Source organism: Recurvomyces mirabilis (genome assembly GCF_035927965.1).
Source record: "Recurvomyces mirabilis strain CCFEE 5264 chromosome Unknown scaffold_26, whole genome shotgun sequence".
Taxonomy (NCBI): domain Eukaryota; kingdom Fungi; phylum Ascomycota; class Dothideomycetes; order Mycosphaerellales; family Teratosphaeriaceae; genus Recurvomyces; species Recurvomyces mirabilis.
The window spans coordinates 388,269-415,986 of NW_027041960.1; the positions used below are offsets into that span (position 1 = coordinate 388,269).

At 52.7% G+C, this 27,718-nt stretch overlaps 12 protein-coding genes across 12 annotated transcripts; 6 read left to right on the forward strand and 6 right to left on the reverse strand.

Annotated features, from left to right (window-relative positions):
- Positions 1-231: 231 nt before the first annotated feature.
- On the forward strand, positions 232-1,404 carry LTS14_008667 (uncharacterized protein; the record flags this gene model as incomplete). The annotated part of the gene is made up of 1 exon (XM_064841353.1): positions 232-1,404. One exon carries the CDS (start codon positions 232-234, stop codon positions 1,402-1,404), a length of 1,173 nt encoding a protein of 390 aa, XP_064691217.1.
- A 203-nt stretch (positions 1,405-1,607) lies between these two features.
- On the reverse strand, positions 1,608-5,243 carry ELP1 (putative elongator complex protein 1; the record flags this gene model as incomplete). The annotated part of the gene is made up of 1 exon (XM_064841354.1): positions 1,608-5,243. The coding sequence occupies one exon, from the start codon at positions 5,241-5,243 to the stop codon at positions 1,608-1,610; it is 3,636 nt and encodes a 1,211-aa protein (XP_064691218.1).
- Positions 5,244-8,486: 3,243 nt separating this feature from the next.
- On the forward strand, positions 8,487-9,672 carry LTS14_008669 (uncharacterized protein; the record flags this gene model as incomplete). Its single annotated transcript, XM_064841355.1, has 5 exons — positions 8,487-8,597; positions 8,651-9,040; positions 9,092-9,253; positions 9,312-9,505; positions 9,564-9,672. The coding sequence occupies 5 exons, from the start codon at positions 8,487-8,489 to the stop codon at positions 9,670-9,672; spliced, it is 966 nt and encodes a 321-aa protein (XP_064691219.1).
- A 775-nt stretch (positions 9,673-10,447) lies between these two features.
- Positions 10,448-12,612, forward strand: LTS14_008670 (uncharacterized protein; the record flags this gene model as incomplete). The annotated part of the gene is made up of 2 exons (XM_064841356.1): positions 10,448-10,577; positions 10,628-12,612. 2 exons carry the CDS (start codon positions 10,448-10,450, stop codon positions 12,610-12,612), a joined length of 2,115 nt encoding a protein of 704 aa, XP_064691220.1.
- Positions 12,613-13,041: 429 nt separating this feature from the next.
- On the reverse strand, positions 13,042-14,164 carry LTS14_008671 (uncharacterized protein; the record flags this gene model as incomplete). The annotated part of the gene is made up of 3 exons (XM_064841357.1): positions 13,042-13,093; positions 13,150-14,009; positions 14,069-14,164. The coding sequence occupies 3 exons, from the start codon at positions 14,162-14,164 to the stop codon at positions 13,042-13,044; spliced, it is 1,008 nt and encodes a 335-aa protein (XP_064691221.1).
- Positions 14,165-15,445: 1,281 nt separating this feature from the next.
- Positions 15,446-17,037, reverse strand: LTS14_008672 (uncharacterized protein; the record flags this gene model as incomplete). Its single annotated transcript, XM_064841358.1, has 3 exons — positions 15,446-15,833; positions 15,886-16,855; positions 16,905-17,037. The coding sequence occupies 3 exons, from the start codon at positions 17,035-17,037 to the stop codon at positions 15,446-15,448; spliced, it is 1,491 nt and encodes a 496-aa protein (XP_064691222.1).
- A 752-nt stretch (positions 17,038-17,789) lies between these two features.
- On the reverse strand, positions 17,790-19,322 carry LTS14_008673 (uncharacterized protein; the record flags this gene model as incomplete). Its single annotated transcript, XM_064841359.1, has 1 exon — positions 17,790-19,322. The coding sequence occupies one exon, from the start codon at positions 19,320-19,322 to the stop codon at positions 17,790-17,792; it is 1,533 nt and encodes a 510-aa protein (XP_064691223.1).
- Positions 19,323-19,624: 302 nt separating this feature from the next.
- On the forward strand, positions 19,625-21,338 carry LTS14_008674 (uncharacterized protein; the record flags this gene model as incomplete). The annotated part of the gene is made up of 2 exons (XM_064841360.1): positions 19,625-20,829; positions 20,888-21,338. The coding sequence occupies 2 exons, from the start codon at positions 19,625-19,627 to the stop codon at positions 21,336-21,338; spliced, it is 1,656 nt and encodes a 551-aa protein (XP_064691224.1).
- Positions 21,339-22,139: 801 nt separating this feature from the next.
- On the forward strand, positions 22,140-23,330 carry DES1 (sphingolipid delta-4 desaturase; the record flags this gene model as incomplete). Its single annotated transcript, XM_064841361.1, has 2 exons — positions 22,140-22,307; positions 22,365-23,330. 2 exons carry the CDS (start codon positions 22,140-22,142, stop codon positions 23,328-23,330), a joined length of 1,134 nt encoding a protein of 377 aa, XP_064691225.1.
- A 241-nt stretch (positions 23,331-23,571) lies between these two features.
- Positions 23,572-25,659, reverse strand: LTS14_008676 (uncharacterized protein; the record flags this gene model as incomplete). The annotated part of the gene is made up of 1 exon (XM_064841362.1): positions 23,572-25,659. One exon carries the CDS (start codon positions 25,657-25,659, stop codon positions 23,572-23,574), a length of 2,088 nt encoding a protein of 695 aa, XP_064691226.1.
- Positions 25,660-26,087: 428 nt separating this feature from the next.
- Positions 26,088-26,587, forward strand: DAD2 (DASH complex subunit dad2; the record flags this gene model as incomplete). The annotated part of the gene is made up of 2 exons (XM_064841363.1): positions 26,088-26,376; positions 26,436-26,587. 2 exons carry the CDS (start codon positions 26,088-26,090, stop codon positions 26,585-26,587), a joined length of 441 nt encoding a protein of 146 aa, XP_064691227.1.
- A 412-nt stretch (positions 26,588-26,999) lies between these two features.
- On the reverse strand, positions 27,000-27,473 carry YPI1 (Type 1 phosphatases regulator ypi1; the record flags this gene model as incomplete). Its single annotated transcript, XM_064841364.1, has 1 exon — positions 27,000-27,473. One exon carries the CDS (start codon positions 27,471-27,473, stop codon positions 27,000-27,002), a length of 474 nt encoding a protein of 157 aa, XP_064691228.1.
- Positions 27,474-27,718: the final 245 nt, after the last annotated feature.

The following is a 27,718-nucleotide window of genomic DNA, read 5'->3' on the forward strand; positions in this document are numbered from 1 at the left end:
CTCTCAGATCGAACTACTGCACAAAAGCTTCACAAAGCAACACAACACTTGCAAACCAATACAGACAACAGTAAGTGATCTCCAACGTCTGGTTGGGTTCATGCCATAGCTCACATCCCTCCAGGACTCCAAGAGCCACCCACAAACTCGTCCGATTAGGTCGACGAGGTCAAGTATCCCGAAGATATCGATCTCGCCTCAGCTAGCGTATCGCTCTTCAGTATTGTGAAGATGGTCCAGATCCCTACATGGATGACAGATCCGGGTAAGTGGGATCCACAGACCCGTCGCGTCAGAGCCGCATGGCATGAGACCCTCGGGAATGTGCCCTACGCTGGCAAGGGCCCCTACAAGGTGCCCATTTGTGAGCTTGACGCATGGCTCCTGCTTCGCGGGGACAAGATCATGGTCCCTTCCAAACCCAGCGAGAACCGTGGTGCGCGTCTTCATCTTAATCGAGATAAAGTCGGCCAGCATCAAATGAATCGACGGTTCGATGCATACTGCTACGTACGTAAGAATCTCGACCAGCAGGACAAGCGCAACGACGAGGATCGAACTCCTAACCCTCGTCCCAACGCCAAGACCGGGGCTCGCCGTCCCTATCCTGCTGTTTCTGGCCTAGTGCCAGGCCGGCCTGCTCAACAGGCCAACGCTCAACCGACTCCCAACGGGATCGGTCAAGCACTTGTTGGGCAGGACCAGGCGACACAGGATGGTGGACTTGCCCAGCCGCCGACCGTCACGGGCCCTCCTGCCTATGGGGTGGCACATTACCCCAATCCTCACCAGTATCCCAACGTCATGGGTGCTGGTATCATGCCGCAACTGTCTGCACAGCAGATGACCGCCGATGTCTTCCCTGAGGAGACCGCTCATTTGCGCATGTTGGATCCTCATGCCTACGGTGTGGCACAATACCCCTATCCTCACCAGCATCCCACTCACATGGGTACTGGTTTCATGCCGCAGTGGCCTGCACAGCAGGTCAACGACAGCACCCTGCCCCTGGGAATGGCTCAAACCCAGTGGATGCCTGGCATGCATATGGCCGACCAGTATCCCGCCTTCACGGGTGCTGGCGAAATGCCACAACTGCCTTCGCAGGAGGTCCATCATCTGCCACCCTCGCTTGGGACGGGTGAACAGCTTACCGGGTTGGAGACGGCGCCGGAGCCTTGTTGGGAGACTGACTTCATGAACGAAGACTTCTCCACCAGTCTTCCCAACGATGCTGCCGGTTCTGATGGGACGCTTGTCGCCCCACAGGCCTCTCCAGACCTTGCTGTAGCGGACGCTGAGACGGCAGAGGCTGTCGCCCTCTTAGCTAATGAGAATGGGTATTGGGACGAATCGACCTTGAGGGCGGTCCAAGAGTGGAACGAGAGTTTCCCGCACCAGTAGTGAGTCGAGTTGTTGGGATGGGAGGAGAAGCCGGATAGAGAGGTCGCTACCGCCTGCGCTTTTGGAAGTCATGGTGGATATTTGGGATGGCAGATAGACATAGATTGTGCAGACGCCTCATAAACAACTCATACTCACCACGTTACTGCCTGATTCAGATGAAATGTCGCTGCCGTCGCCATGGTGGAATCTTATTCCGCTGTCTATACTAGTAGAGATGACTGCTGATATGCCTTGAGCACTGGTGCTGACCGTCCATGACCAGACGATACAAGAGCATCCCACAGTACTCCTTGCCCACCTTGCGGCCTTACCTCACCATGCTGGTCTTCGCTACCAGACGATGGCATCCCCGACGCAAATGTCTCATTGAGACTACCTCTGCAGGCCTCCACTACATCAACCATGGCCTTGTCCACGGCAAGAGCTCGTTCTCGCATCGCTCGGCGAAGCAAGCCATCTATCAGCCGCGAAATGTCGGCACTCGTATCATTAAGCCTCTCAACAAGCCTTGTAATTGAGTTGACCAAGTACTCCTCTTCGTACACTGTGCCCTTCTTACCTCTTGCTCGCTTCCGCTCTTCTCGTCTCTTGTTCTTCGACGTCTTGCGCGTGGCATTTGTAGCCAGGGTGCCGGTGCTTTGGTTCGTATATCTGGTCATGAACGTACCAGTGGTCGAAGCATTCGTGGGTGCGAGCGACAAATTATCGGGTATGTCATCGTCACCGCCATCAGCGCCATCAAGGAAAGCCATCGGATCCTCAGCCTTCTTCTGTCTCAGCTCTTGTAAGCGTGGCGCTTGCGCCCTCAGCTGTGACTTCATCTCTGCTAACATCTCAGTCATGGTTGCAGAAGCTTCGATAAGTCCTGGATCAAGGATGGATGGCAGTAGCTCCTGCTTGCGGTGCAAAGCCGCCAGGCGCAACGCCTCAGAGAACTGGAAACCTCGACAGAGCAACCTCATTGCTGCTGCAAGATCCTTCATGTAATCCAGCTGCACTGTAGCAGCCGCAGAGAAGTCTTTTGCCTCTTCCAAATTGGAAGCCACATCATATGCTAGGCTTGACATCACTTCTTCCGAAATAGGGACCAGTGCAGCACTGGACAAGCACTCGCGCCACATACCTGCTGATCTATAGGCCTCGTATGCTGAAGTATACTCTTGCACATACTCATAAGCCACACCGGCTTCTGCATACCTGTTGCGGCTACTGAAGTACTCTGCCTGCAATAGAATGATCTCGCCAAGCCTGCCAGCATCATACCGGAAGAGTTCCATGGCGGCCGTGTACAGATCGTGCTTCACCATGTACTTTTTGAGGCCCACAAAGTCTCCAAGCGCATGAAGATGTGATAGTGCCTTCTCATATCTGCGAAGATCATCGTCAATTGTATACTGACGTCTCATGTCTGGCATATCTTGCAGCTTCTGCAGATACGGAAGATACTCTCTTGGATCCTTCTGAGACTGCTGTGCCACAAGAAGCGTGACCTCCAAATCATACAAGCCAAGCGCAGTATCGTACAATTGGTTCACGTCCGACAAGAATGAGATGTGTTCGACAGCTTGCTCCAGATGATCTTGGTCCTCTGCTCGGCGGAGGTCCGAGATTAGTGCAAGGCCAGCTTCGAGGTCAGGTGGATTCTTGCAGACGTGCGCTGTGATTATGTTCTGCAGCGATGGCGTTTTTTGCTGTCGCAGGACATTGTGAAAAGCTTCGCATATCCCGTTCACCTTCGACAAAGACGCCACAGCAGATGTGCCTGGCTTCCGATCCTTGGAAAAATGGCCATTCGTAGTCGGCTGGCTGTCTTGCTGCTGTAAAGTCTCCTTGTAGATTGTCTGAGTGACATCCTCGTCCGACAACGAACTCAAGAAAAGATCGACGTGTGCCGGGTTCTTGATCTGCTTCAGAAACAGCGGTATGTTTTCCATGAATTGATCCGGAGCATAGTCATGCAGTATATTCATGTCAACCCGGTGCGCTCTGCATATCGAGAAGGCCTTCTTGTACTGCCGCCCGCCGATAGCTTGCCGAATACCGGTCAGGATTAATGCTCGAGGGTAGATTGTCTCAAGATTACCTCTTGGCATTTGTAAGACCAACGAGTACGCACTGGGCATGACTGTAACAATCTTCGCTCCTCTCTCGATGCTTCTGCATCTTTCGTCTTTCTCTGGCTCGTCTAGCGGTATCTGCAGCTCGCCTTCTTCGCTCAAATGTATGAACTTGAGGAGATGGTTACTGGTAGTGAAAATCAGATATAGATCCGTGGCTATGTAAGAGGTGACTCCTGGTACTCGTATGTTAGCCAGACCAGCAACCTGAAGAAGCCCGCTCTCCGACAGCGAGACTTCGCCCAGTCCATGAGGCAGAGTTTCTTCTGCGTGATAGTGCAGTTCAAGTGCGGAGATGTTGTCCCCATTGGTCACAGCATCACGAGTCCCATTTGATACGGCTGTAGCTCGGTCTGTATGTTTGGTGCTGTGAACATATTTCCAACTGGAAGTTGAGCCATTGGCAAACAAGACCTGGACCAGGGTTTCATCTTCGTCCTGATCAAAGGCAACATCGTTTGCGCAGTCTGGTAACTTGATCTCATCTTGGGCCATTGGTGGTGGTATATTCGCAGTGCGCAGTGGTGTTATCTTCAGATCTGTACCATCAATGACTGCCACCAAACCATGGTCATGAGGTGCAATGACGGGCCCGCGCGCAACTGCGGTGGTGTATCGCTGTCTAACGAGCTCGCCGTGATCGAACACAGAAAGCTGCAACGGATGCTCGGGATGCCATGCAACTTGTGGCTGGCAGGCCTTGTGACTTGCTTGAATCTCCTGCTTCAGGTACCAGTGATAGTTGCCTGTGGTCCACAATTGTACTCGATCAGCCAGGACAACGGCGAGCACAGATGAGTCCTGGTTCCAAGATAGCTGAGTGTTCTTTCCGACGACATCTACTTGGTCTGGACTCAATCTGAGACTGAACTCGCCATGTCGGAGACCATTGCGTTCAAACAGCACAACGTCGACGCTTGAGCCAACCTTTCTCACTCCAGCTATAGTCTGGCCGCTAGGCCTCCAGCTCAAGGCACTTTCCAGCCCATTCACTGGCTCTGACACGCTTTCAAGCACACCTTCACGACTGAACACTCTGATCATGCGCCGCCTCGGCTCACTCTCTATAACGCTATTCGTGGCCAAATATTGACCGTCGCCGCGCCATGAAAGTGTTACTGAAAGATCGTCCTTCACATCGATCGATCCTTCGTCCACATGTTCGGGCATAGTAGGATCACGCAATGTCTTTGCGACTCCACGGCCTTTAAACTGCGTCTCCTTCTTGCCCCACCCGACAGAGACATGGTCGGAGACTTTGATATCGTCTAGCGAAAATGTGGCATCCGAGACGAGATCGAAGTCTCTCGTCATGAACAGAAGAGTTTCTGCTTTGGTGGCAATAGCTACAAGCTCCTCGTCAGGACTCCATGCCACGGCAGCAATACCAGCATCCACAGAACCGAGGATCTCAATCTGATCTTCCGCAGCGTCCTGCTTCACAGTGATGATGTCGCCTCCAGCCAGAATCACAGAAATTATCTGCGCATCAGGGAAGCAGTGAATATCCAGTATGTAGTCATCTGAGGTGGCATCCCATGAGGCTATTGTGGAAGCATCCTCCACGCTCGTCGCACTTCGACCAAGTCGTTTTAGTGTGATCGAAGGTGATGCATGTGAAGGTCCGAAGGCAATAACCAGATCTTCGAGGTCATAAGCAATGGCCGATATGCCTTCGAACTTCAAAGTGCTCTCCTGGATCCGTTTAAGATTCCGCATGGTCGCATGGTTTGGTCAGTATATCCTGTTACATCGATAACTCAATAATGATCCGGCATATGTGACGAGCATGAGTTTTTGCTAGAATGCAGGTACGGAAAGCACTAGCACGGGCACTGCCGAGCCAATGGCACATGGGTCTGCGCAGTGTGCTCATTCTGAACAATCTATGATACCTATATACAGCATATGTGGCTCACATCCAGCCGATCGCAGCCACGTAGGTATTCGCCGCACTCATATGCCATGCTTGATAAAAGCTGCTGCAACGTGCTTGACACCATCTATGCCCATCTGATCCAGTCCCACCTCATGCAGTTTCTACTGGTTCTTATATGTTTGCCAAACTGGATCAACTGTCAGCGCCCGTACTACACATATCGATGGTCTCGTCTTACCAGCAATGCCGAAAGGCGCTCCGAAACCGACCGCTATACCCTTGTGAGCTTCCACAGACCCTCTCCAATCTCCATATTGTCCTTCTACATACCCATAAAGCCCCAGTATCGTACGGCGAAGAATCGTGTGAGCGGGTTAAATGGAATGTTGCTTCGTGGACCCTCTGGGTAGTGGTGAGGCGAGCTCATTTGTGCGCGGGTGGAGTGGAAGCCTCGGCGGCCGATGGTGGTTGGGACGCGCATAGCGGTTCGTGCGAGCATCTGGATATCTCAGTGAGTAGCCATACTAGCTGAGGCGCGGCATTACGAACCTTGGCGAAGAGTGTCAAGTCCTAGTGCTGATGGGAGAGTGATAGTCGTTCTGCATTGCTTCACAGGATAGCTAGGAGCATCGAGCTATTCGGCCATGGCGGATCTATCCGAAGCTAAGCTGAGGACAACTGCCCAAGTCACATGACCGATCATGTTGTCCTCAACGCCACATTAACAAATAACACAGAAGCCGGTCAAGCGGAGTTCAGCTCAACATAGCCTACAATTGGTCACGTTGCTTGATAAGTTCTAGGTTTATGCTTGTACGATTATCTGCGGTCCCAGCGTAGTCTACACATGTCCAGCTACCGATGGGAGCCTTCATCTTGTCTTCGATCTCGTGAAGAGATGCTATATGAGAGTCATGCCGTCTTCCAAATGATTGTATAGTTTCACAAGTCTTCTACCATTCTCGCGCGCCACCTGTATCCTGACCTCGCCACACTACTCTCCTACGGCATCGACCCAGCTCCGTACATGCTGCTTCTTAGTCCGGATGGAATGATATGCCCCCAGCCTTTACTTTATTTCCAGACTTGCCATACGAGTTACGGCAACGAATTGTTCATCTTACCTATGATGAGCATCCGAGACTCCTTACGCGACCATTTCGGGTCCCAGCCATCGCGCAGACCGGTCGAGCTGTTAGGAAGGAAGCCTATGAAGCAGAGTCCGTGGTCGCCTGGGAGATCAAATCATCCCGTCAAAGACCAGTCACCAGTGCTAGCCTTCGGAGAACGCTGCAGACATTCGGAACGCAAAGAGTCCGTCGTATCCGACATCTCCGTCTGTTGTGGGTCGAGACCGCAGACAACGCCACAATCACGTGTGACCTTAAACTTACCAGAAGTCCCAACAACGATCCTTCGAAGGCGCCGTCGAAGAAAAGCTCGTGGTGTGAGCTTTATTCTGATGAGCCACTGGACTGGTACCAAGCGGCAGCTGGTGAACTCCAGACGACAATGGAAGACGAGCTTCGAGCGGTTCTCAAACCTCGACCTTCGGATAGAAACAGGATTTTTAGGCCTTTGTCGTATGGTGTGGTCGAAAAGGTTGCGAAGCTGTGGCAGACGTGGGCCCCTGTTATACTGGAGGAAAATTTCGAGAAGCTACATGGATCGTCAGGACCTGTACGGTATACCCCAAATTGGGCCTTCAGAATGACTCAGAGTCATGAGCGGAGGATGAGGTGTATGATTATGAAGAATCGCCGCAGACGGCAGAACCTCGGAAATCTTTCGTCGTAGTGGTCCCCAGGAGGGACCTCTCGCTTGTCTGGTCGATAAATTCTGGCCTGAGACGTTGTGCTGGCGATATAGTCCAGAGGTCGAGGATGGGTATGCAATGTAGTAGAGCAACCTGATGAGAAGGCGAATCCAGGCAAAACGCTGAGATTGGCTTGAAGTATTGGTAGAATGTGCTATAAGCTCATGATTCATCTCAATTTCGCTGTACCCCTTGTGAGAAACAAAGGTAAGTCTTGCTGGTGATCAAGTGCTAGTAGCATCGAACCTGCGACTACAGGCTGTGATTGATGCACGCATATACAGAGCTGCACCTGACCCACCGATTTGGCCGGTATCAGCCGCTTCGAAGATAGCCTCGCAGGTCTACACGCTGCGTTTGACATCCCAGGCTCGGCTGCTCGAACGCGCAGCAGCCTGCAAGTTGAGCATCCTTGAACAATTGTGGAGTAGGTTGAAAGTGGTGGCCCAGAAGTGGTCAAAGAGGACATCTTGCATTCTTCACATCATAAGCTCATCCTTGGTCGTCCGCACTTCGACGTCCGATCCTGGCCTTCATGGCACGCAGCTTTTCCTCTTCCTCGCTGCGTGGACTCTTCGATGCGTCGTATGCCGCAGCTTGATCCTCCGTTTTCCTGCCAACCAGCTGGTCTTTAACAGCTTGTCCGATCTGCGTGACGGTGTTTCCACCTCGATCCAACCTCGCCGATGTACCATGTCTTCGGCGATTCTCCTCCAGCAGACTCAGACCTTCGCCTCTGTCAGCCTGGCGGTGCCGTTGGGCATTGGCTTTCGCAGCTCTAATGCTTGTCCGCGTATACACGAATAGTATGCAAGCCATGGTAATAGCTGCCGCAGGAGCTACGATAGTCCTGCTATTAATGATGCGAGAAATTGGTCGCCTGGAGGTTGATCGTTCAGGATTGACAGACACGACTTCTTCCATGCCACCTGGGCCTCGCGGCTTTGATAATCGTCCACCCATCACGACTTGATGCGTTAGTCGTAAGGTGGTGTGAACATCTCCGATCATCTCGACCCTCATCTCGGCTTCTCGGCTTCGTGAGAGCTCGGACCCTGGTACGTGCGAGGGTGACGAGATGCTTATGCATAATGTACAACTACTTAGGACCATTGCAGGACATATATAATTGCAGGATAGCTACTCTAAAACTGACAATGATCACCACGAGACTTCGCGAAACGACGTTGAGTTTCAAGCAATGGCGAAGGCCGCGGAATCAACCACATTAACCACAGCTTCACACGCAGATCAACACGCGACAACAATGAGTCCGTTGAGACCCCCAGTGCTAGAGTCTGCTTTCGTTGGCCGTATCGGTGGCAACCAGGGCTTTGTGGCCAGCGATGAAGCGCAGCTCAAACAGACGCCAGATGCTGTAAGGTCGTAATCAAGCCCTTCCACATGCCGGCTAGCTGAGTTTGTAATCAGGCACCCTTGCTCAGCGTCAAAGATGCACTGCGTCTCAATGGCTTCTTGCAATACGATCTATGGAGGATGGCTTTCATCGAAGGCTGGGGCACTTGTCTACTTATCTTCTCCTTCGGCGCAGGCGCTTCTGGACTCACCATGCAGACCCAGTCACAATTTGCAAGCACGTTGTACGCGGCCCTCTTCAATGTCGTTGGGTTGACTCTGTTCATCTACTCCGCAGGACCGGCTTCTGGAGGTCATCTTAATCCGACCATCACCATGTCAACCTTTTTCGCAGGACTCTGTACGTTCCCAAGAATGGTCTTATATGTCAGTGCTCAGTGCACTGGAGCCGTAATTGGGAGCTACTGGTTGCGGCTAGGCCTTGGCGATGACTACTTTCCGCATGTGTGTGAAAGATGACCATTTTCGAAGCCTACAGCGAGCTCACTATATTAGGGCGTGATTCCAGGGTGCACTGTCGATCCTACCCTTGTTTCTCCTGGACAGCTATTCGTGCTTGAGTACATGTTCGCACAAGCTCTAATATTCACGGCATTTGGAGTGGGTCTTGACCCTAGGCAGGGTAAGGTCTTTGGACCGGCCTTGAGCCCAGTACTGGTATGGTAGCCGACAGCGATCCAGAAGTGCCGGCATCGTGTTTACTAATCAAATCAAGGTCGGTCTGACACTTGCTTTCGGGACACTTGCTTCATCGCTAGCAAAACCTGGTTACACTGGTGTCTGTGCGCATAAGTCCCAGAATACTTCCCAGCAAGAAGAGTATGCTGATGGCTATCTAGCCTTCAACTCTGCACGTTGTCTTGGCCTGATGGTCGCGAAAGGCGATTTCCAGTACCACTACGTTCACTGGTAAGATGTTCTGCAGAACGAGCGTGTGCTACGTTTCTCGGCATTGCTGACAGTACAGGCTTGCGACGATTGGTGCCGCTGCTTTGAACGGTCTGTTCTACTTCCTAGCGCCGCCGTACCTCAGAAGTAAGCCACTCTCGGCGAGTGCCCTTGCGCCTCATGTGTGATGTGGAGACATCATGCGAACACAAAGTGCGACACAGCGTATGACCGGGCTTTCAGGTAATTCCCAGTACATCTCACTTGCTGAAATAGCAAGCTTCTGGATAGCCATAGTAGCACATAACCAGCAAGCCGAGTCGATTTGCTTCCCTTAACTATATCCCGTCCACTTGGATGATGACCTTGACAGCACGGCAGCCCCTACATCACGATGCGCCATTTGACCACGAGATGCGTCTACCGGACAGCGGGGCTTGGGCTTTACATAGTAAACGACTTTAAACGAAGTCGGGTCACTAGCAGAGTTTTTATATAGGAGAAGAAGCTGTACTTGACTGCGGTTGTGCGCCACCAGGCAAAGGCGTTAGCGAGCAAATATTTGCCGCTACCAGATTTACGATGTGGCTGTGCTAATAATCGTCAAGCAGTCACTCTGGTGCCGCTACTGTTGCTCTGGCCTGGCAGAACCTCCATTGTAAGGTTCCAATGCTGGAGTGTTTCAGGGTCGAAGCGGCAGGAATCGCCTTGAGCCCAAGCTGCGAATACATAATGGATGAACCTCTTTAAGCCGGAGTGGCTTTTGGTGAATGAATGCTTCTACACCGTCATGTGCCAGCAATGGTCGGGTGCCTGGGGCGCATGGTGCAGACGACTGAGATATGGCAGCCGCCCTTGCGGTTTTTTCACGACAATGTCCTACACTTATAAGTGTCTCCGCGCCTCCTCGACCAATCCTTCTTTCGACACACGGTTCCTCGCATTCGAACTCAACACTCGATCATGGAGCTCTTCATAATATTCTTAGCTTTCCTTCTTCCACTTCTGCAGCAGGCAGTGCTGTGCTCTCCTCTTTATACGCCCGTCCAGCCTCCCTCATATCCACTGGCCGTCAAGAATCCTTACCTTAGCGGTATGTAGAAGGACGCCTTCAAGCCCTGACGTGTTCTCAGTGCTGAACAGATCCGACAGCTTGGGTGCCAGGAAATTGGGTCAAAACTCTGCCTTCGGCCTCCGCTCAATTCTGGAATGGCCTCAATCTGACTTGGTCCGTGATTGCTCGGGTAGACGACCAAGCTTACAGTCTTTTCGGCGTTCCTGCTCCTGGATCTGGTGTTGAAGCAGCTGTAGTGGACAAAGCAGAGTATACTGCAACCCACTCTACTTTCACGTTGACTGCTGGGCAGGCAACGATTGTGCTTGACTTCTTCTCACAAATCTCACCAGCTAATCTAACGCGTCAGATTGCTCCGTACTCCTATCTGACGGTCTCAGCGACACCGATTGCCACAGCGACTCCGAACATATCTGTATATACCGACATCGACAATTCTTGGATTGGCCAGATCAACGAAGGAACTCTCCAGCTCTCCTGGCGTTGGAGTCTGATCGATGGATCAACAGCTGCCTTCAGCGTGCGCCCTGGAGGCGTCGATCAGTACACGGAAGTACAAGACACTGCACAATGGGGCACCGCTGTGTACTGTGGAAGAAACGCTGCAAATATGCCACTTTCTCGTGCAGTCGGAGCAGTTGAAGATGTGCGAGCTAACTACGTTGCGAATGGCACTCTTGCCGGTTCGATATCCAAGTGGGTCGCACATGGTGTTGTTGCTTACAGTCAGGATTTGGGGAAGGTCACCGGACCTACCAACGTCACGTTCGCAGTCGGCTACCTCCGCTCGCCAGCCATATACTACGACGGCAAGGCACAGGCTACTTACTTCGAGGCCACATGCAGCACTCCAGAGTGTGGCTGTGTTGCAGCGCTTGATGACTTCGCCGCGGCGGACGCTGAGTCCCGCCAACTGGACACCCAGATATCCAGCAAAGCTGAAGACGCCGGAGGAGCCAATTACAGCGATATCGTAACTCTTTCAGCTCGACAAGCGTTTGGTACCATGGACATCACAATTGACAATTCGACTCTCGATACCAACGATGTTCTGGTCTTCGTTAAGGAGATCTCGAGCGATGGTAATGTCAATACCATCGACGTCATGTATCCACTGTCGCCAATTCTCTATGTGATGGCGCCGGAATACATTCGCATGATGCTGGAGCCGAATCTGCGCTACCTCGCCAAGAATATCTGGCGATACCCGTTTGTCATGCACGATTTGGGTAGCGCCTACCCGAATGCTACTGGCCACGAGGACGGCCATGCTGAGTACATGCCGATCGAGTCCAACAGTGATTTACTGACGCTGGCGTACATGTATTCGACGGCTACGGGTGACAAGCAGTGGCCAGCACAGTATGCGTCCTTGTTCAGGACGTACGCTGACGATCTCGTCAACCACGGCCTCTATACCGAGTCACAGCTGTCTTCCGATGACTTCCTCGGCGTAACCGCGAACCAAACAGGTCTTGCTGTGAAGTCAGCCGTTGCCCTTAATGCATACGGCTTGATGTCCGGCCAGTCGAATTACTCAGATCTTGGCCGACAACGAGCAAAGACATTGTATGAGGATAAACTTGGCACAGATTCGGTGCAAACGCACTTCACTTGTGTCTTTGGCGAAGAGGATAGCTGGGGCTTGCAGTATAATCTCTTCCAGGACGTTCTGCTCAATCTTCAGACCTTTCCGAAGGAAGCATACGAGATGCAGACTAACTACTACCATTCCGTACACATGGAAGCTGGTGTGCCATTGACCAAGTCGACTCAGTGGAGCAAGACCGACTGGATGCTTTTCAGTGCGGCGACCGCTATGGCTCCCGGCGTGGACAACAAGACTGTGCGAGACATGTTCATTGACGATGTGCATACTTTCATGTCCAATGGCTTGAACCCGGTGCCATTCAGTGATAAGTTCTTGGTGCAGGGTAACAGCACTTCTCCTGCTGGCACATGGGTCGACTTCCGTAACAGACCTGTTGTTGGAGGACATTTCGCGGTGCTGGCGCTCGATGGCGCGAATCAGATCAAGTTGGATGGCAATTGACGAGGAGGCCGCTTGAAATGAGTGGCTGCGACATGCGAGTGAGACCGTTCCGAGAAGGTTCTGGCATGTCTGAACACTGCAAGCACGAGGAGGAAGCTTCACTCAGCGTGTACTTGTGAACAGAGATCACGAGGCAAAGGTCAATGCTTGACGTTACTGATTTGTCTGTATATAGCTTCATGATCATGACCACTTCTTCCATCTACACTTCACCTTCTAGCTAGCTTTGCACTTTGCTCAGATTCTCAGTTCGGCACACTGTCATGTCTTGCATCGCATTGATCATACCAGACTAGCTTGTCGTACCATGGCGATCATCGACACAGCCCCTGACCTCGAGGTCTCGATACTCGTTGACGGCAAACTACTCCAGGAGTATTGAGAATGCGGTGGACACCAATAATGACACAGGCAGGGTGGCATGCTTGGCTAAGGAGGCGCTTCACCCAGGCCGAACATCCGTATTGAGTTGCGCCAAGCTCTATAATGGTATTAGCATTGGGAACGACACATCAGACAGCTAATGCAATAACTTACTGCTCACGAACCTTCTCCACACTCACACCTTTAATACCCGCCACCGCATGTGCCACGAGCGTGATAGCACAAGGCTCGTTCCTCCCTTTCACCATTTCATCCTTACTCCACTTCTCCTTCTTGACCGCCTTCGGCATCTCAGGCCCGTCCTGCAGAAACTTCGCACTCGCGTGACTAGGTCGCATATCGCACCACGGCCCATCTGTCTCGATTTGTAACCGCTCGAGCGGCACTTCCTTGACTACGGCCAAATTGTCCTCGGTCTTCATACTGCAGCCATTAACACCAATGTCGAAGCCCATAGCTACCAAAGCTTGCATTTCTTCTAGTGTGCCAGTGAAGGAGTGTACACAGCCGCGCTTTGGTAGCTTGTCCAATCTCTCCCTGAGAAGACGTTCAAAGTCTGTAGCTGCTGCTCGGGAGTGTAAGAAGAGTGGCATCTGAAGGTCTATAGCGAGGTCGAGTTGCTTAGCGAAGTAGATGAGTTGGGTCTCCTTGTCGCAGTAGTGTAGACGGTCATAGTCCAGGCCTATCTCCCCAAATGCCATGGCCTTTCCCGAGTCTCTTGAATCCCGTGCAAGCTTACTCAAATCTGATAGCAGTGCATCTGGCCCGGCTTCATGCTTGGAGAACGACATGGCCGAGCATGGGTGCACTCCTACGGTCGCATAGCAGAGCCCAGGAAGCTCCTCCGCCAACTTGATAGCATTCTTGCTCTCCATCAGATCCGAGCCTGTAACCATCATCTTTCGCACTCCTGCCTCCAGTGCTCGTTGGACCACTTGCTGTAGATCATCATCGTGTGCTTTCTTGCCATGATATGTGCCGCGGAAGATTGGATCAGACAGGTTGATGCCGATCTACCTGGCTACTTGTTAGCTCATAACAGATTTAGGTGTCTGCAACACTGCTGGCTGACATCTGCATATCGTGCGCTGGCCGGAGAGTTGCCATTCGAGATTGCATTGAGACCTGCTAGTAGCGGGTTCGCTGCTGCTTCTGATGTCGACGCCATACTTCTGTAGAACGTCGGCGTGATACACAGAGATTTTTGTGCGCCCAACAAGAGAGCACTCCTTCGTAGAACAGTAGCACAAATGTGACAATGGCTGGAAGATGGTGTTCATCATTCATGCATCTAAAAAACATTTGGACCTGACATTGGACGGCACGCACGGGCCATCGTAACACTCTTTCCTTGCTGTTCAGTCTCACCTTCGTATACTTCCCAGAGGCGACTGCAATACATTGACGTACCGCCATCCATGCGTGCACGTTTGCACAGATCCTTGCCCGCTCATGCACCAAGCCATCATACCAAGCAGAAACACTTCTAGCCCGGTCTGCAAGTCTCGTGTACAGTATGGTAACCATCGTAGGTATCCAGTAGATCACACCCATCATCGCCGATAAATTGGGGTTGCCTGGATGGCTAGATTGCAACGAACTTCGAGAGCGCTTCTTTGACGCCCCGAATTTCAGCCTGGAAGATCTTGATGATCAATGAGACTATTGCAGATCATTATGCTGCCATGAAAGGGCACAGTGTTTGCCAGACACGGGCGAACAAACATGAGCCTCAGCCATTCTATAAGATCTGGAAATGTGCTGCCAGCAGACATAGAGCAGTTTTCAGTCGTATTCAGCATGCCAACCGAACCTTCCGACGAGGAGCACAGCCCAACAGGTAGCGATCGTGGTAATGCCAGTCAAGGTCCAGATCCACCTCCTAACGCAGACGCGACCAATAACACAGGGAAGGCTTGGCTATGGTTATGGCGGAACGCGCTGGTATCCGAAGTGGTCCTCTCGTGTTTGGCTGGTGTTCTGGCCGGCGTGTGGGCATACACTCTTTCTTACGATTCTGTATTACTCTCAGCTAAGAGCAACCAGCTGACGGTCCTTCAGATGTGCGCAGGCAATGTAAGTCATAGCCGGTATCTGTGGTGTAAGAATTGGACGCCCAGCACTGACGCGATAGATAGATGACCAGAACGAGAGACCAAGCTTATTGTGAAGAGATCTGGCGCAACACATTCTTGGGCAACACTGTGCGTAATCCGCCAACCAAAGACTGGCCGAGCTATGGATTGTCTATTGAAGGTCCCTTTTTGTGGACATTTGTATTATTGGCTGTGGCGTGATTCGCAATCGTCGGCGTGCATAAGCTGTGGAAAGAGTGGGCTGGAGACGAGAGGAGGAATGTTGACCGATCGGCAGTGCATAGGATCGTGAGGGTTTCGAGCAAGCATGGACATGCTGCGGCGCTAATATATCTGTGTGCGTCATCAAATTTTTACAAACGTGCCCTCTCTCTTCCCTGTCCACGAAGTCTCTTCCCACTAGCATAAGGATGCTCTTCTCCCACAGCAATGATCGGATCCAACTCAGCTGTATTGACATACTTCGCATCGCACTGGCTAAGATCAGTAATACCAACAAGCGCCATAGCAATCTCAAGTTCCTGTTTCACGATGTCGATGAAGTGCTGTACACCCTCTTCGCCATAGTTCACCGCGTAGAGGAAAGGTCGGCCCATGCCCACGGCGGTAGCGCCCAAACATAGGCACTTCAAGATATCGCCACCACGACGGATGCCACCATCTACGAAGATCTCGAGCTTGCTGAAGATTTCTGGGCAATTGCGTTGGCATTCGAGGAGTATGATGATGGCTGGTGGTGAGCTGTGAAATTGTCAGACTGCGTGAAATGCAGGCGGAAAGTGCACAAACATACGTATCGAGATTGCGGCCGCCATGGTTACTCAGGAGTACACCCTCCATACCGAGATCAGCACACTTCTTCGCATCCTGCCAGCACTGGATTCCCTTGACTACGATCTTGCCCCTCCAGTGCTTTCGTGCCCAGGCAAAGTCATCCCAAGTGAAGTTTGGATCGATGTAGTTGCCCATAATTCGACCAATACCGCCCCCTCGCCTATCGTTCTTCGTGCTCTGCCCAGACATTGGAGTAGTCAACCCGTCCTCCACCTTCACACGCTCGTCCTCTTCTCGCTTGCCTTGCACTGGACCATCTACAGTCACGAAGATAGTGTCCACATCTTGCGCCGCCACATGCCGAAGAAGAGCCTCTGACTTCTCTCGTTCACGATTGACGTATAATTGGAAGAAGAAAGGGTGTTGTTTCTCCTTCGGCACGGCAGGGACTATTTCATGGATTGGGAAACTAGCGTTGTTGGACACGCACTGCGGGACGCGTACATCGACGCAACCTCGGGCAATGTCCTTCTCGCCTTCAGGATGTATCATCTTCGCCATGGCGGCAGGCGAGACGAAGAACGGGACACCAATATCATGGCCCAACATGGTGGTCTTGGTAGAAACCTTGCCAACGCTTCGCAGCAATCGTGGTCTGAACCATAGCTTACTGAAGTACTCTCTGTTCTTGTCCCGCGTTATGCAGTCTGTCGACGCTGACGAGTAGAAAGCCCATGTCTTCTTCGTTATGGTACGCTCGGCTACGTCCTCGAAGTCTTGTGCATTGATCAATGAGTGAAGTGGTGGCTTCTCGTGGAGTTGGAGCTCTGACGTCGCCTTTGGTGGTGGCTTCTGCCATTCGTCTGTTATCGTTTGCGTGTCTACTGTGCCTTTCAATTTAGAAGGGCCGAGGGTAGATGGTAGGAGAGATGGTGCATGGATCTCTGAGTAGGACGTTGTTGCATCTCGCCCGGCATGCTTCCAGATGACTACATGACTTCAGCGGATGTCTCTCATATGCGCTGCACCGCAACTCACTTTGTCCACCTCCAGGATGCTCAGGCGCAAAGTCAGTAATGTCCCATACCTTACCGTCTACCACGATCCAGCAGTCGTCTGGTGAGTTGTGCTTCTTGATCTCCTCGACCGTCACGAGTGACTGCCGAGACATGATGATTTTGTATAAGTAGGGAAAGAGATATCGAAAGTTCGAGCACCGTACCTACCTTGTGATAGCCATTTCTACAATGATATGCCGTTGTCGGCCTGCAATGCGGCGAAGAGGAAGGTCGGCGAATGTCGTCCGGCAATCACGGACCAGGCTTTGCCAAGACTTTTGAACCTCACATCGGCGCGTAGTGTCTGTAGAACTTCTGAAAACTTATTACTATGCTACAATTCTGCTGATGACTAACCACTGCTCATCTCATACTGCTGAGCATTGCTGTGGTACTGCCTGGCCGGAAGACATGGTGAACGCCTGTCACCGCTCGAACCCGCAAACTCGTGCCGAGCACAAGTCAAACTCACGGCGCTGATACTCTGACCAACCCGGGATACCGTCATGCGAGCTCGATGGCAAGATCTCGGCTTCCTTTTGTGGGCAAAAGTGCAACTTCCGCCTTCGCTGCCATCTCCGTACGCTCTGGGCTGATCTGCTTGGCGATGCCCGGCAACATGGTCAAGCCGACCACGGATTCGTGCGAAGGCTTCGCTCTGGTCTGCTGAAGCTTCTCGTCAAATAGTGACCCTGCGGCATACCACACGGACCAATACACGGCCGCATCTGAGTAGTCCATTGCTTCATGATAATGGCGCGCTTAAAAGCTTGGGTGAGTGATTCGATCCAAGGCTCTTCCATTGGGCGCGGAAAGCGCACCAGCCCATGCTTCGTTAGCTGGTGGAGATGTGGCCGGAGTGCGATCACAAGCGTGCATGCAAGGGCCTTGCATGCTCAGCAACCACAGTCTGCACAAATTTGGGGTCTCGGACTTCAGCACGGGACATAAAGCCAAGGAAGACATCAGGCTCGTAACCAAACGCCTTTGTGGTAATCTCGAAGTGGCGATAGCCATGCTCCCCTAATGTTTCCTTGAGGCGCCTGGCACAATTCCAATCTGGAGATTCTGCCGACAGGACCTTGACGTGAATCGCAGCGCCTACCACTGCCTTCGACACGGTGGCGGATGATGGACTTACTCCCGGCTGCTGCCATTGTGCGGCGACAACAGCTTCCTCCCAATGCATGGTGCCGAACGTTACACAATACAGTTGATGAAGATCTGGTGTAGGCGTAGCGCAGAAATTCGTGATTGCATTCGGATCGATGCCATGTTGCGTGGTACAAGCGTTCACAGCAGCCCCGATATCTGACTTGATGGCTTCCGTCTTCTCATGAACCCATGGGCCTCCATTGTCAAGCACACGCTCGTGTCTCGGAAGCGGCAACACAGTCGGAGCCAGTTCCGGTAAAGGAAGGCTGCCCGATGGGTCGAGTTGTCTTTCGATCGCGTTGCGCTGATCCGCAAGACTGTACGCTAGTGAGAGGAGCATCCCTATCTTGGGTGTTTTGGTAGCACGTGCAACGGCCAGCCTGTGATCAGGCAGTGGCAAAGGTCCCTCACTCGTTGTCGCTGAGGAGTGTCCCCGCTTTGTGCCATGAACAAATTCCACTGGTCTGTGGAGTGCCGACTGATTGTTCAAAACAGATGCCGACGATGTCTCCACATACGATGCTGCCCTTGGCACCTGTGGCCTTCCATGCTGGTCTGTCACCTGCGTTGCTCTGAAGAGAGGCAGTACTGGCGCTATGGGCGAGAACTCTGGCGATGGTCGGTCTTGTGGCATCATGTGCTGCTCCGCGGCTCCTGATCGCCTCGTATTCGCGTGACCCGATCCGTGAGATAATGGAACTTTCGAAGGGGCCAATGGAGGAGCTGCAGGCCTCGGTGGAACGTCGAGGCCCTTACTGCTGTGAAGCACTCCGGGATCTGGAACTTGTGATCGTCTTATGAGTACTTTTGGGCTCCGCGCATCCTCCGCCATTGGCTCCGTAGCCTGTCGAGGAGCGTCGGATGACGAGTCCTGTGCTGTCCACCCAATGGACTGCAGATAGTCTCGCTTGAGCGTTTGCGTCACGCCGCGCATGAACAGATCATTGATGTCTTTAGGGCCTGCACCCCTTTTGGCGCCAGCGCCGTCGCTTTTGTGCTCTCGTACGACCCATCGAAGCGTGTCTCTTAGTGTTACTGCATCTGCCACCTCCCTGGGCAACCCTTCAATATTGGTACCCTGGCTGGAGAGCACGACAGGTACTTCGTGGTCCTTGATATACTCCTGCAAACGCTCTACTTGGTGTTCCTTGTTTCCTCGCGATCTGCAATTCGCGTCAACATATTCCAGGACCTCTGCTAAGGCTGCCGAATTGGCGAACGTTGGCACTTTCTGCGGAGCCATGATGGCTGTACGTCTTTGTCGTCAGCTGAAGACAGCTGAAAGAACAGTCTTGCTAGGCGAAGTTGCAGAAACTTTCGAAGTGCTCCAATGCAAACAAAAGGCCAAGCGCTTCAACATCACTGATGCTGGCACTAGTCCGGCACCCACGGCTGGTCGCGCTCACTGTCAACACAGCAGCTTAGCCACTCACAATCTGAAGATTCTTACCGAAGCATATCGCGAAGCTGAGTGCACACATCTTGACAGAGATATCTCGTGAAGCACCGCTCATTGCTCTGCAGCGACTTGGCTGCCACACTGCAATGGCGGCAGTGCCACCGCATCATATCAAGTGCTGCCTTGATCTCGGCACCTGGAAGTGTACGTGGGCTTATGTGCTGTGTCAAGAAGATGGCACACACATTGGCAGTCCACAAATGCTTCGTATTGAAGGCATGGGTCATGAGATCCGGGGAACTGGAACATGGCTCGAAGATGGCAGGTTCGTGTTTGGCAACGAGCTTCTAGCGATGGAGAATGAAAACCCACAGATCAAGTCCCGTATCACTAGCTTTTTCAAGCTAGGTCTCTACAAGAGTGGAGGGACAAAAGGATGGCGAGAACGACTCGAAGAGCAACTCAAGATGTTCGAGCCGAGGAAGACGCTGAGCGATTTCTACGAAGCAGCCTTCCGTGCTTTGATGGCGACTTTCGACAGAGAGATGGTTCAGAACGCGAAGTCATACTTTACTGCGGCATACGGCGCGGATCTGATCGCAGGCTTGCCACGCAAGGTCTACGTCAGCAGGCCGCAAGTTTTTGATCTCGAAGCACGTCGGACTATGATGCAAGCAGCGAAGCAAGCTGGGCTCGAATTTGTTTTCCTCGCTTCTGAGCCTCACAATGTTCTGGCACATCTCGTCGACAGCATGGTCAAGAAGCTGTGTGAGATTCGTGCCCAGCTCGGCGACGGGACCACAATCTCGATCGTTGATGCAGGATCTGGTACCGTTGACCTTGTGCTCTACGAATGCAAGGGACTTACGGCGCACAGCCAGGTAGACGCTGAGAGGGAAGAGGCTGGCGTTGGTTGTGGTTCTGCTGAGGTAGACGAGCTAGTCTTTGAGGAGGTTCTGGATGATCTCCTGAACCTGAAAGGCATGGCATTTGAAGATATGGCTATGGTACTAGGTCAAGAGCCTAGAGTAGTCCGCCGCACCGTTTTTGACAGCATCGAACGATGCAAGAAGGAATTCCCAACCCGCACGAAGCAGAGCATTGCCATTGACGGAGCTCCAGGCTGTGATGACTGGGTCATCAAGCTTGAGAAGAGGCACTTCACCCGAGCCTTCGACTTTGTCATCGGCCAGATAATGCTCGTGATCGACAAAATCACGCGCGAGACGCAGAAGGTCAATCTCATGGAGGTCACCGGTGGACTTGCCACGAATGCGTACTTCATGGATGCACTTCGGCAGCGATACGAGCCTGGGATGGAGGTCGTGAGCCCGAACCAGGACCATCAGCAGTGAGTGCCTACTGAACTCGCTAGAACTTTGGCTCCTACAACACTGACTTCTTGACAGATGTCATTCCGTGGCTCTCGGTGCTCTGTATCGGCATCCGAACATAGAGATGTGCACACTTCCTACATCGCACGGCTATGCCGCTATTCGGAATGAGGTATTCGACTATTATGAGAAGCATCAGGATACGTGCTGGTACGATAAGAGTGGCGAATTGCAGTATGACGAGGACAGCGGCTTCAGCACTCCCGGCGGCATGGACCAAGTATACGACAGGCTCTTCACATTGATCCCCAAGGGAGCCAACCTTGGCCAACTTCGTGAGTCGCCAGTCGTCTGGGAGATGCTCATCAATGACGTGGATTACAAGAAACGGTGGTCAGCGCCAAATTCGTACTACTGGATCGCAGACTCGTGGACGGTACGCGTGGCCGAGAAGCTAATGGAGACTTCGCCAATGGCGTCAAGCCATGGGCCTCCGTCAACGTACGCCTTAACGCTAACGAGCTGAAGCGCCGCAAGTGTAAATGGCGCTACAATACTACCGACGGTTAGAGGCCACGATGTTGGAAGGTGGCGATAGAAGTCTTTCTGGAAGTCGTTGGAGATCAGGACCTCACGATTGGCTTTCGACTTCAACATGGTCAGAATGCTGAAGGGCGTCTGGGCAAAGCGGAGCCTTCAAATGAAGAGAGACAGGCGTTGGTCGAACAGGACCAGCAAGAGTTCGGGGACTGCTACGTGGTTTACGAGGAGCTGTGGAATGGGAATAGATCGGAGTTTGGGGCTGAGATCGATGGTTGATGAGATCGTTGATAGGAAGGGGAACAATAGGTTGTGGCTTCGATATGGACTATCAGCTGTGTAGGTAGTTCGAGATGGACATTGCTATTGGATGGATAGGCAGAGATACATGACAATATGAGAATGTTCAAAGAGCATAGGGTGGGAGGTCATGTCGATCCCAATCGAACCACCGAAGTAGTGCTTGAACAGCATGAGGAATACATCAAGCGGTATAGCATACAACATGATCTCAAGGCGTGTGCATCCACAACAGGCCCTCACCATGTCGACCAGTTCGGAAGGTGACTAGGTTTGAAGCATTTGTTGAAGGTCGCATCGGCCCTGCCAAGCCAGGACATGCGTCAAATCGTGGAGACGCAGGGTTTAGAATCAGGGTCCAGTCCAGACCAGAATTGGTAGAAGTTGATACCCAGCCAAGGTGTCATCTCTCCTCTACAATACGCATTGTATTCGAAGTCGACGTACAACACCTGCTACAATGTCGTCGTCAGTCGCTACATCCACCATGACAGCCTCGCCAAAGCTACGAGCAGCAAACAAGACACCTCCAGTAGACCAAAACAAGCGGGTCGAAGACCTCAATGGCGGAGATGATTACGACAAGTTCTTCTGGACATACACAGAAGAGCCACACAAGACGAGAAGACAGGCGATCATAAAAGGGCACCCAGAGGTAAAATGCCACCTTCTCACACAACCATAGCAGTCACTAATCAAACCTACCTCACAGGTCCTCAAACTCTGCGGTCCCGAACCACTCACCATCCCCCTCGTCCTCGCAGTGGTCAGCCTCCAAGTCCTCTCCGCCTACAGCCTCCGCAACCAACCATTCATCTCCTGGCCCGTCTTCCTTACAGCCTACATCATCGGCGCAACCGCGAATCAGAACCTCTTCCTAGCCATACACGAAATCACGCACAACCTAGCCTTCAAATCCCCATTGGCCAACAGATTGCTAGCGATAGTAGCGAACCTACCGATTGGGATACCATACTCGGCGTCATTCAGACCATACCATTTGACACACCATAAATCTCTCGGTGTAGACGGCCTGGACACCGATCTCCCTACAGCGCTGGAAGCATACTTCCTCGACTCCGTAGCCGGCAAAGCCTTCTTCGCGACTTTCCAGATTCTATTCTACGCCCTCCGACCAATGTTCGTCTACAAACTTCCCCTGACCTGGATTCATGGCTTGAACATCCTAGCCCAAGTCGCCTTCGACTATGCGCTCGTCAAAACCTGCGGTGGCAAGGCTCTTGGATACTTGATCCTGAGTTCTTTCTTGGCCGGCTCCTTACACCCTTGTGCCGGACACTTCATAGCTGAACACTACGTTTTCTCCCAGGGCAGCCGAAGCAGGGAGGTCAAGACATCGCATTCTGCCAAACTCGCTCCAGCGCCCGAGGAGACGTATTCGTACTACGGTATTCTCAATCTTCTCACATACAACGTGGGACTACATAACGAACACCATGATTTCCCGGCTATTCCCTGGACCAGGCTATGGAAGCTGAATGAGATCGCGAAGGAGTTCTACGATGATTTACCCTGTCATCATAGTTGGGTGGGTGTGATCTGGCAATTCATCCTGGATAAGGAGGTGGGACTGTGGTGTCGTGTGAAGCGCAGTGAAGGCGGGAGGAAAGTTGGGGCTGGTGCTGGGCATGGGCAGCCGATAGAGATTACGAGTTAGAGTAGAGAGTGAGCCGCTGGTCGGTTAAAAATACGACGTTCGTTTCCCTTATAGATTTGGTCCATTCCATGGTGATGAATTGGTAATGCTATCATTGTGGCACGAGTCTGTGACTTTGCTGCGCAGAATTCGGGAAGCAGCCAAGCGGACTCGAACGGGAGTGAAAAGTGTGGTGCGTTTTCGTCACACGCTAACGATTGTCCAATACAGCTATCCCAGAACTATGCCGGAAGAGCGCGAACTACATCTGCATACTCCTCCTCCGACTAGCAGCCCGTTCTGACCTTCCCGCCCCTACCACCGTCGGCGCAGCCGCCAAAGTCCTGACAGCAGGAGGACCCTTGAACTCAATCGCACCACTACCGGCGGCAAGATTCTTGGGAACAGAAGAGTGCCTCCTATGGCTCGTAGCTCGCCCTGTAGCATCGCTCGAAGGAACTATGTTTCCGCCTTCTGCCGGCGAAGACGAGTCCTTGAAGTCGTAGACGTCTAGCTCTTCCAGCTTTCTGACGGCGATGTCGAGGTCGGTCCCGAGTTCTTGCTGCTGACTGCTTTCCCGACGACGTCGACTCCCCGCCATCAGTGCTGAGATGGTGGCAGAGGCTGCCGAAGGCCCATGGATCTTTGTCGGCTCGAGGTCGTGCTCGAGATCTGCGGCTGCGGTGAGAGGGTCGCTGCTGGATTCTGCTGCACTCTTAGTACTCAGTGGGCTGGCTGTAGCAATAGGTCCTGGCACAGAAGGCAAGTTCCTCCAGGCGGCGTGCTCGTCATCATCGTCGATTGGCTCGGACTTGATGATTATGTCCCGTGTCGCGCCAGATTGCCTCTCGGTCGAAGAGCTGATAGCTTTTCGGGAATCCTGCAAGCCGGTCAAGGCATCGACCATCTGCTTGGTTGGCCGCCGCATCTTGGAGATCAAACTCGGTTCGGTATAGTTGACGGCAGCTCTTGCACGACGAGAAGGCCGCGTACCGCCGTCTGTGGTCATGCTAAGTGCGCTGAGATCGCCAGGTGGAGGGGTACCGGCTCTGCCTTCGTCAAATGGTCGTGCTACTGATGGTTCAGATGGCGTGGGCGAGAAGAAGTCGGATAATGCTGGCGTTTTGGGTGGCAGCTCAGCCACAGGCAGAGGTTCGGCTGGATGTGCGACTTCGAGGGTGTCGATAATCTCCTCTGGTGGTGGAGATGATGGTTGTGGGATCGCAGATGTTCTTCGCTTCCTTGGGACTGTAGTATTCGACCGTGGCGCTGCTTGCTGTCCTGCCTTGTCTGCCTCCGGCTTGCCAGCCTTCTCGGTAGATACTCCTACTTTGTGTGGCGACATATTGACACTCTTGTCGCCCAACACTTTCCGAACTGCCTTTGATGGTGTCGATGTAACATCGCGCGCTTGCACCTCGATACTTTGGGCCGGCTCGCTGTCCGCCGACGCGCCATCCTGCTGAGCTGCAGACTTTAAAGCAGGCACGACAGTCTTCCGACTGAAGGCGAAGTCATCCTTCGTGGGAGGTCGAATCGGCTTGTCAAGGTCTCGATCTGCTAGCTTTCGCTTGGCGCCAGTGCGTAGCATAGTCGATGGCTCAGCATCGGTCTTCTTCGGCGATTGCGCTAGAATCGAATGTCTTCTGATCTCGAGCTTCGGCTGACTGTCCTTTCGCTTCCGCCTCGTTTCCAAGTTGATTGATAGAGCGGCAGGCAATTCGTCATCCTCTGCTACTTTGGGCGAGGAGAGTCGAGCAGATGGCGAGGCCTGCTTGACTGGGTCCTCGTAATCAAAGTGGGCGACGGGTGGTGGTCCCAGCTCGGGAGATTCATTGCTGCTGTGCCCAGACAACCTTATCGCCTGGATCTCGTCCGCGCCGAGTGTTCGTCGTGGAAAGAGCTTGTCCTCGACGATGGTCGGCATCTGACTTTCGCGCATGACTTCTGTCAAAGGTTGTCGCTCTCTCCAATTGCCCTCGATTGGCTTCCTCTCTCGTTGCGCAACCTGTGTCTCACTACCACCATGCGCCAAAGCATCCATGCCATCCACAAGTCCACTTAACTCCGCCAGCTTCGTCTGCAATTCTCCCCGCAAGCTCCGCATCGCAGCTCCCGACACCTGGCCACTTCTCGACACGTCCGCCTCATTCTGCAACTGCAACACTTGCTCTCTCAAGTCCAGATTCTCTCCCAACAACCTGCTAACTTCCAGCTCCAAGCTCCGGATCCGTAGCGACTGGTTCGAGTTATTCTTCGCAAGCTCCCGGTTCTGCCGAATAAATCTACGTCTCACTTCATCAAAATTAGCCGGCTGGTTCTGTACAACGCCTCTGCTCTTTGTGCGCATGTTGTCTTCCAATATACACGTTAAGATCATAATACTCACAAGCATCAACACTTTCTCCGCCGATTTGCGCTGCTGTACTGGCCAAGGCAGGCGCGATAGCTGGTGGCTCGTTCAGCCGGGCCATGTGCTCCTGCTAGATATGTCCACGTAGGCATACGAGGTACAATGTTCGTTTGATGTTGCTGTTGCTGTTGCTGCTGTATTGCGGCTGCCGTCGGATAATCCGTGAAGGTGGATCGTTTCGGCTAGCCTTCCGACGAAGCACTTTGTTGCGTTCTGTTGCACAGGGCAACCCACCACTTCTTGGCAGGCAAGGCGCGATCGCGTCGCGTTTCGAGGTGGGGTCATCTGAATCATCTGAAGTACATACAGTAGTATACAGTATCTTTCCCGAGACTCGGAATTGTCGCATCAAATCCTGGGCCACAATGGCGTACTCACATCGCCAGACAACGCTGCCGTCGCACATTCGGCCATCCTCAGGCTTCGCCAATAATGCCTCCGCAAGTACACAGTCCTCGGCCTTACAGGCACGAATCAACGAAAAGCGAGTGGAATTGGAGAACCTGAAACAATTACGCGACTTGAGTGGTGGACTAGCGGGACAAATGCAGCAGCTAGAGGAGAAGCTCGCGACGCTCAGTAATGGGACGGAAGCTGTAGCGGCGGTGCTTGGAAATTGGAACAATGTGTTACGAGCTATACATATGGCTAGCAGTAAGTGCTTGCAAGACAGACATGGTTCATGTAGAGACACTGGACTGATATCGAAGCAGCCAAGATACCACGGCCCAAGGAGAATGATGATGCAGAGGCTCCTGCTGCCGAAGAAGAGATACCTCTACCCCAGACCCTGGTCCGGATTCCTATCCAGCAGGCTGAAGCCATGCAGAAAGAGGCCGAGGCGGCTCTAGAAGCTGGTGAATGAGTTGATTGCTGCCACCTCATACTCCGCCACCCTATCATCAGGCTGCGTTCGACAGAAGGATGCCCGGGCAAGTAGCCATCTTCATGACTCCCATAACACACGACCTAATCGCTTCCGGCGAGGCATGAGACACGCCACGACAAGGACCTCCTGATGTCTGATTCCACCGATTCAACGCGGATCATCTCCCTGCTCGACCAACCAACGATTGGATCACTCTGGTCCTCTAGCATAGACAGCAACCCAGCCTGGTTGTTTGCTGTTCCTAGCAGGCGATGATTGATGACATCTTGGTATCAGGAAACGCGAGAGATGGCTGAAGGCTTCTGTGCCTCAGAATGCCGACGTAGGCTCGAAACCGTTGAGCTGAAGCATAGTCGTAATACTCCCAAGCTCAGACGAATGCCAACACTCATCCAGCCTTCTTATGCTGATGCTTCGGCTGCCTCTCATACGCATTCGGGCCCGGCTTCCTCTCAACACCCTTGCCTTTCCCACTATCCGCACCATGCCCACACTCATGTCCCTTGCCATCCTTACCCCTACCCTTGCCCGCTCCAGCTTTCCGCGCCCGACTCAAGTCCAGCTCGCTATCATTATCACTACTCGAGCTGGAATCGTCCTCGGACTCGCTATCGCCGGGTTCCTTGGGTTTGTGATAGATACAGCAGACTTTGCTGCTTTTCTTGCCCATGCCTTCGTTGTCGACTACATCCTCTGCCCATCTTACGCGAGGCGGAGGTTCGGGTGTGGCGCTTTCTCGATCGTCACCTCGGAGGCGGAGGGTTGCTGAGGGTTGTTGTGAGTTGGTTTGTAAGATTGTCGAGGGTCCTGATGTTAGGGCTGTGTTGGCTGCACGAGTCGCTGTACGTGGCTGTTGCGACATCTTGGTGTATTGTCGATGTAATTCGCTGTAGGTCTTGGATATACAGCGACTCGCGTGCTCACTATATCGTTGGTCTCTCAAAGGGCTTCTAGAATGTTTCGCGACGGACCTATTCCGGCAGGCGAGATGGCGGGGCTATCGGGGTTGATTAGTCACGCGGCTCTTTGAGCTCGCGGCCTCGTTGCTCGTTTCGAGACGTGACCTGCAGCTGCCACTGGTCTGAACACAATCATATGCGCCTTCTC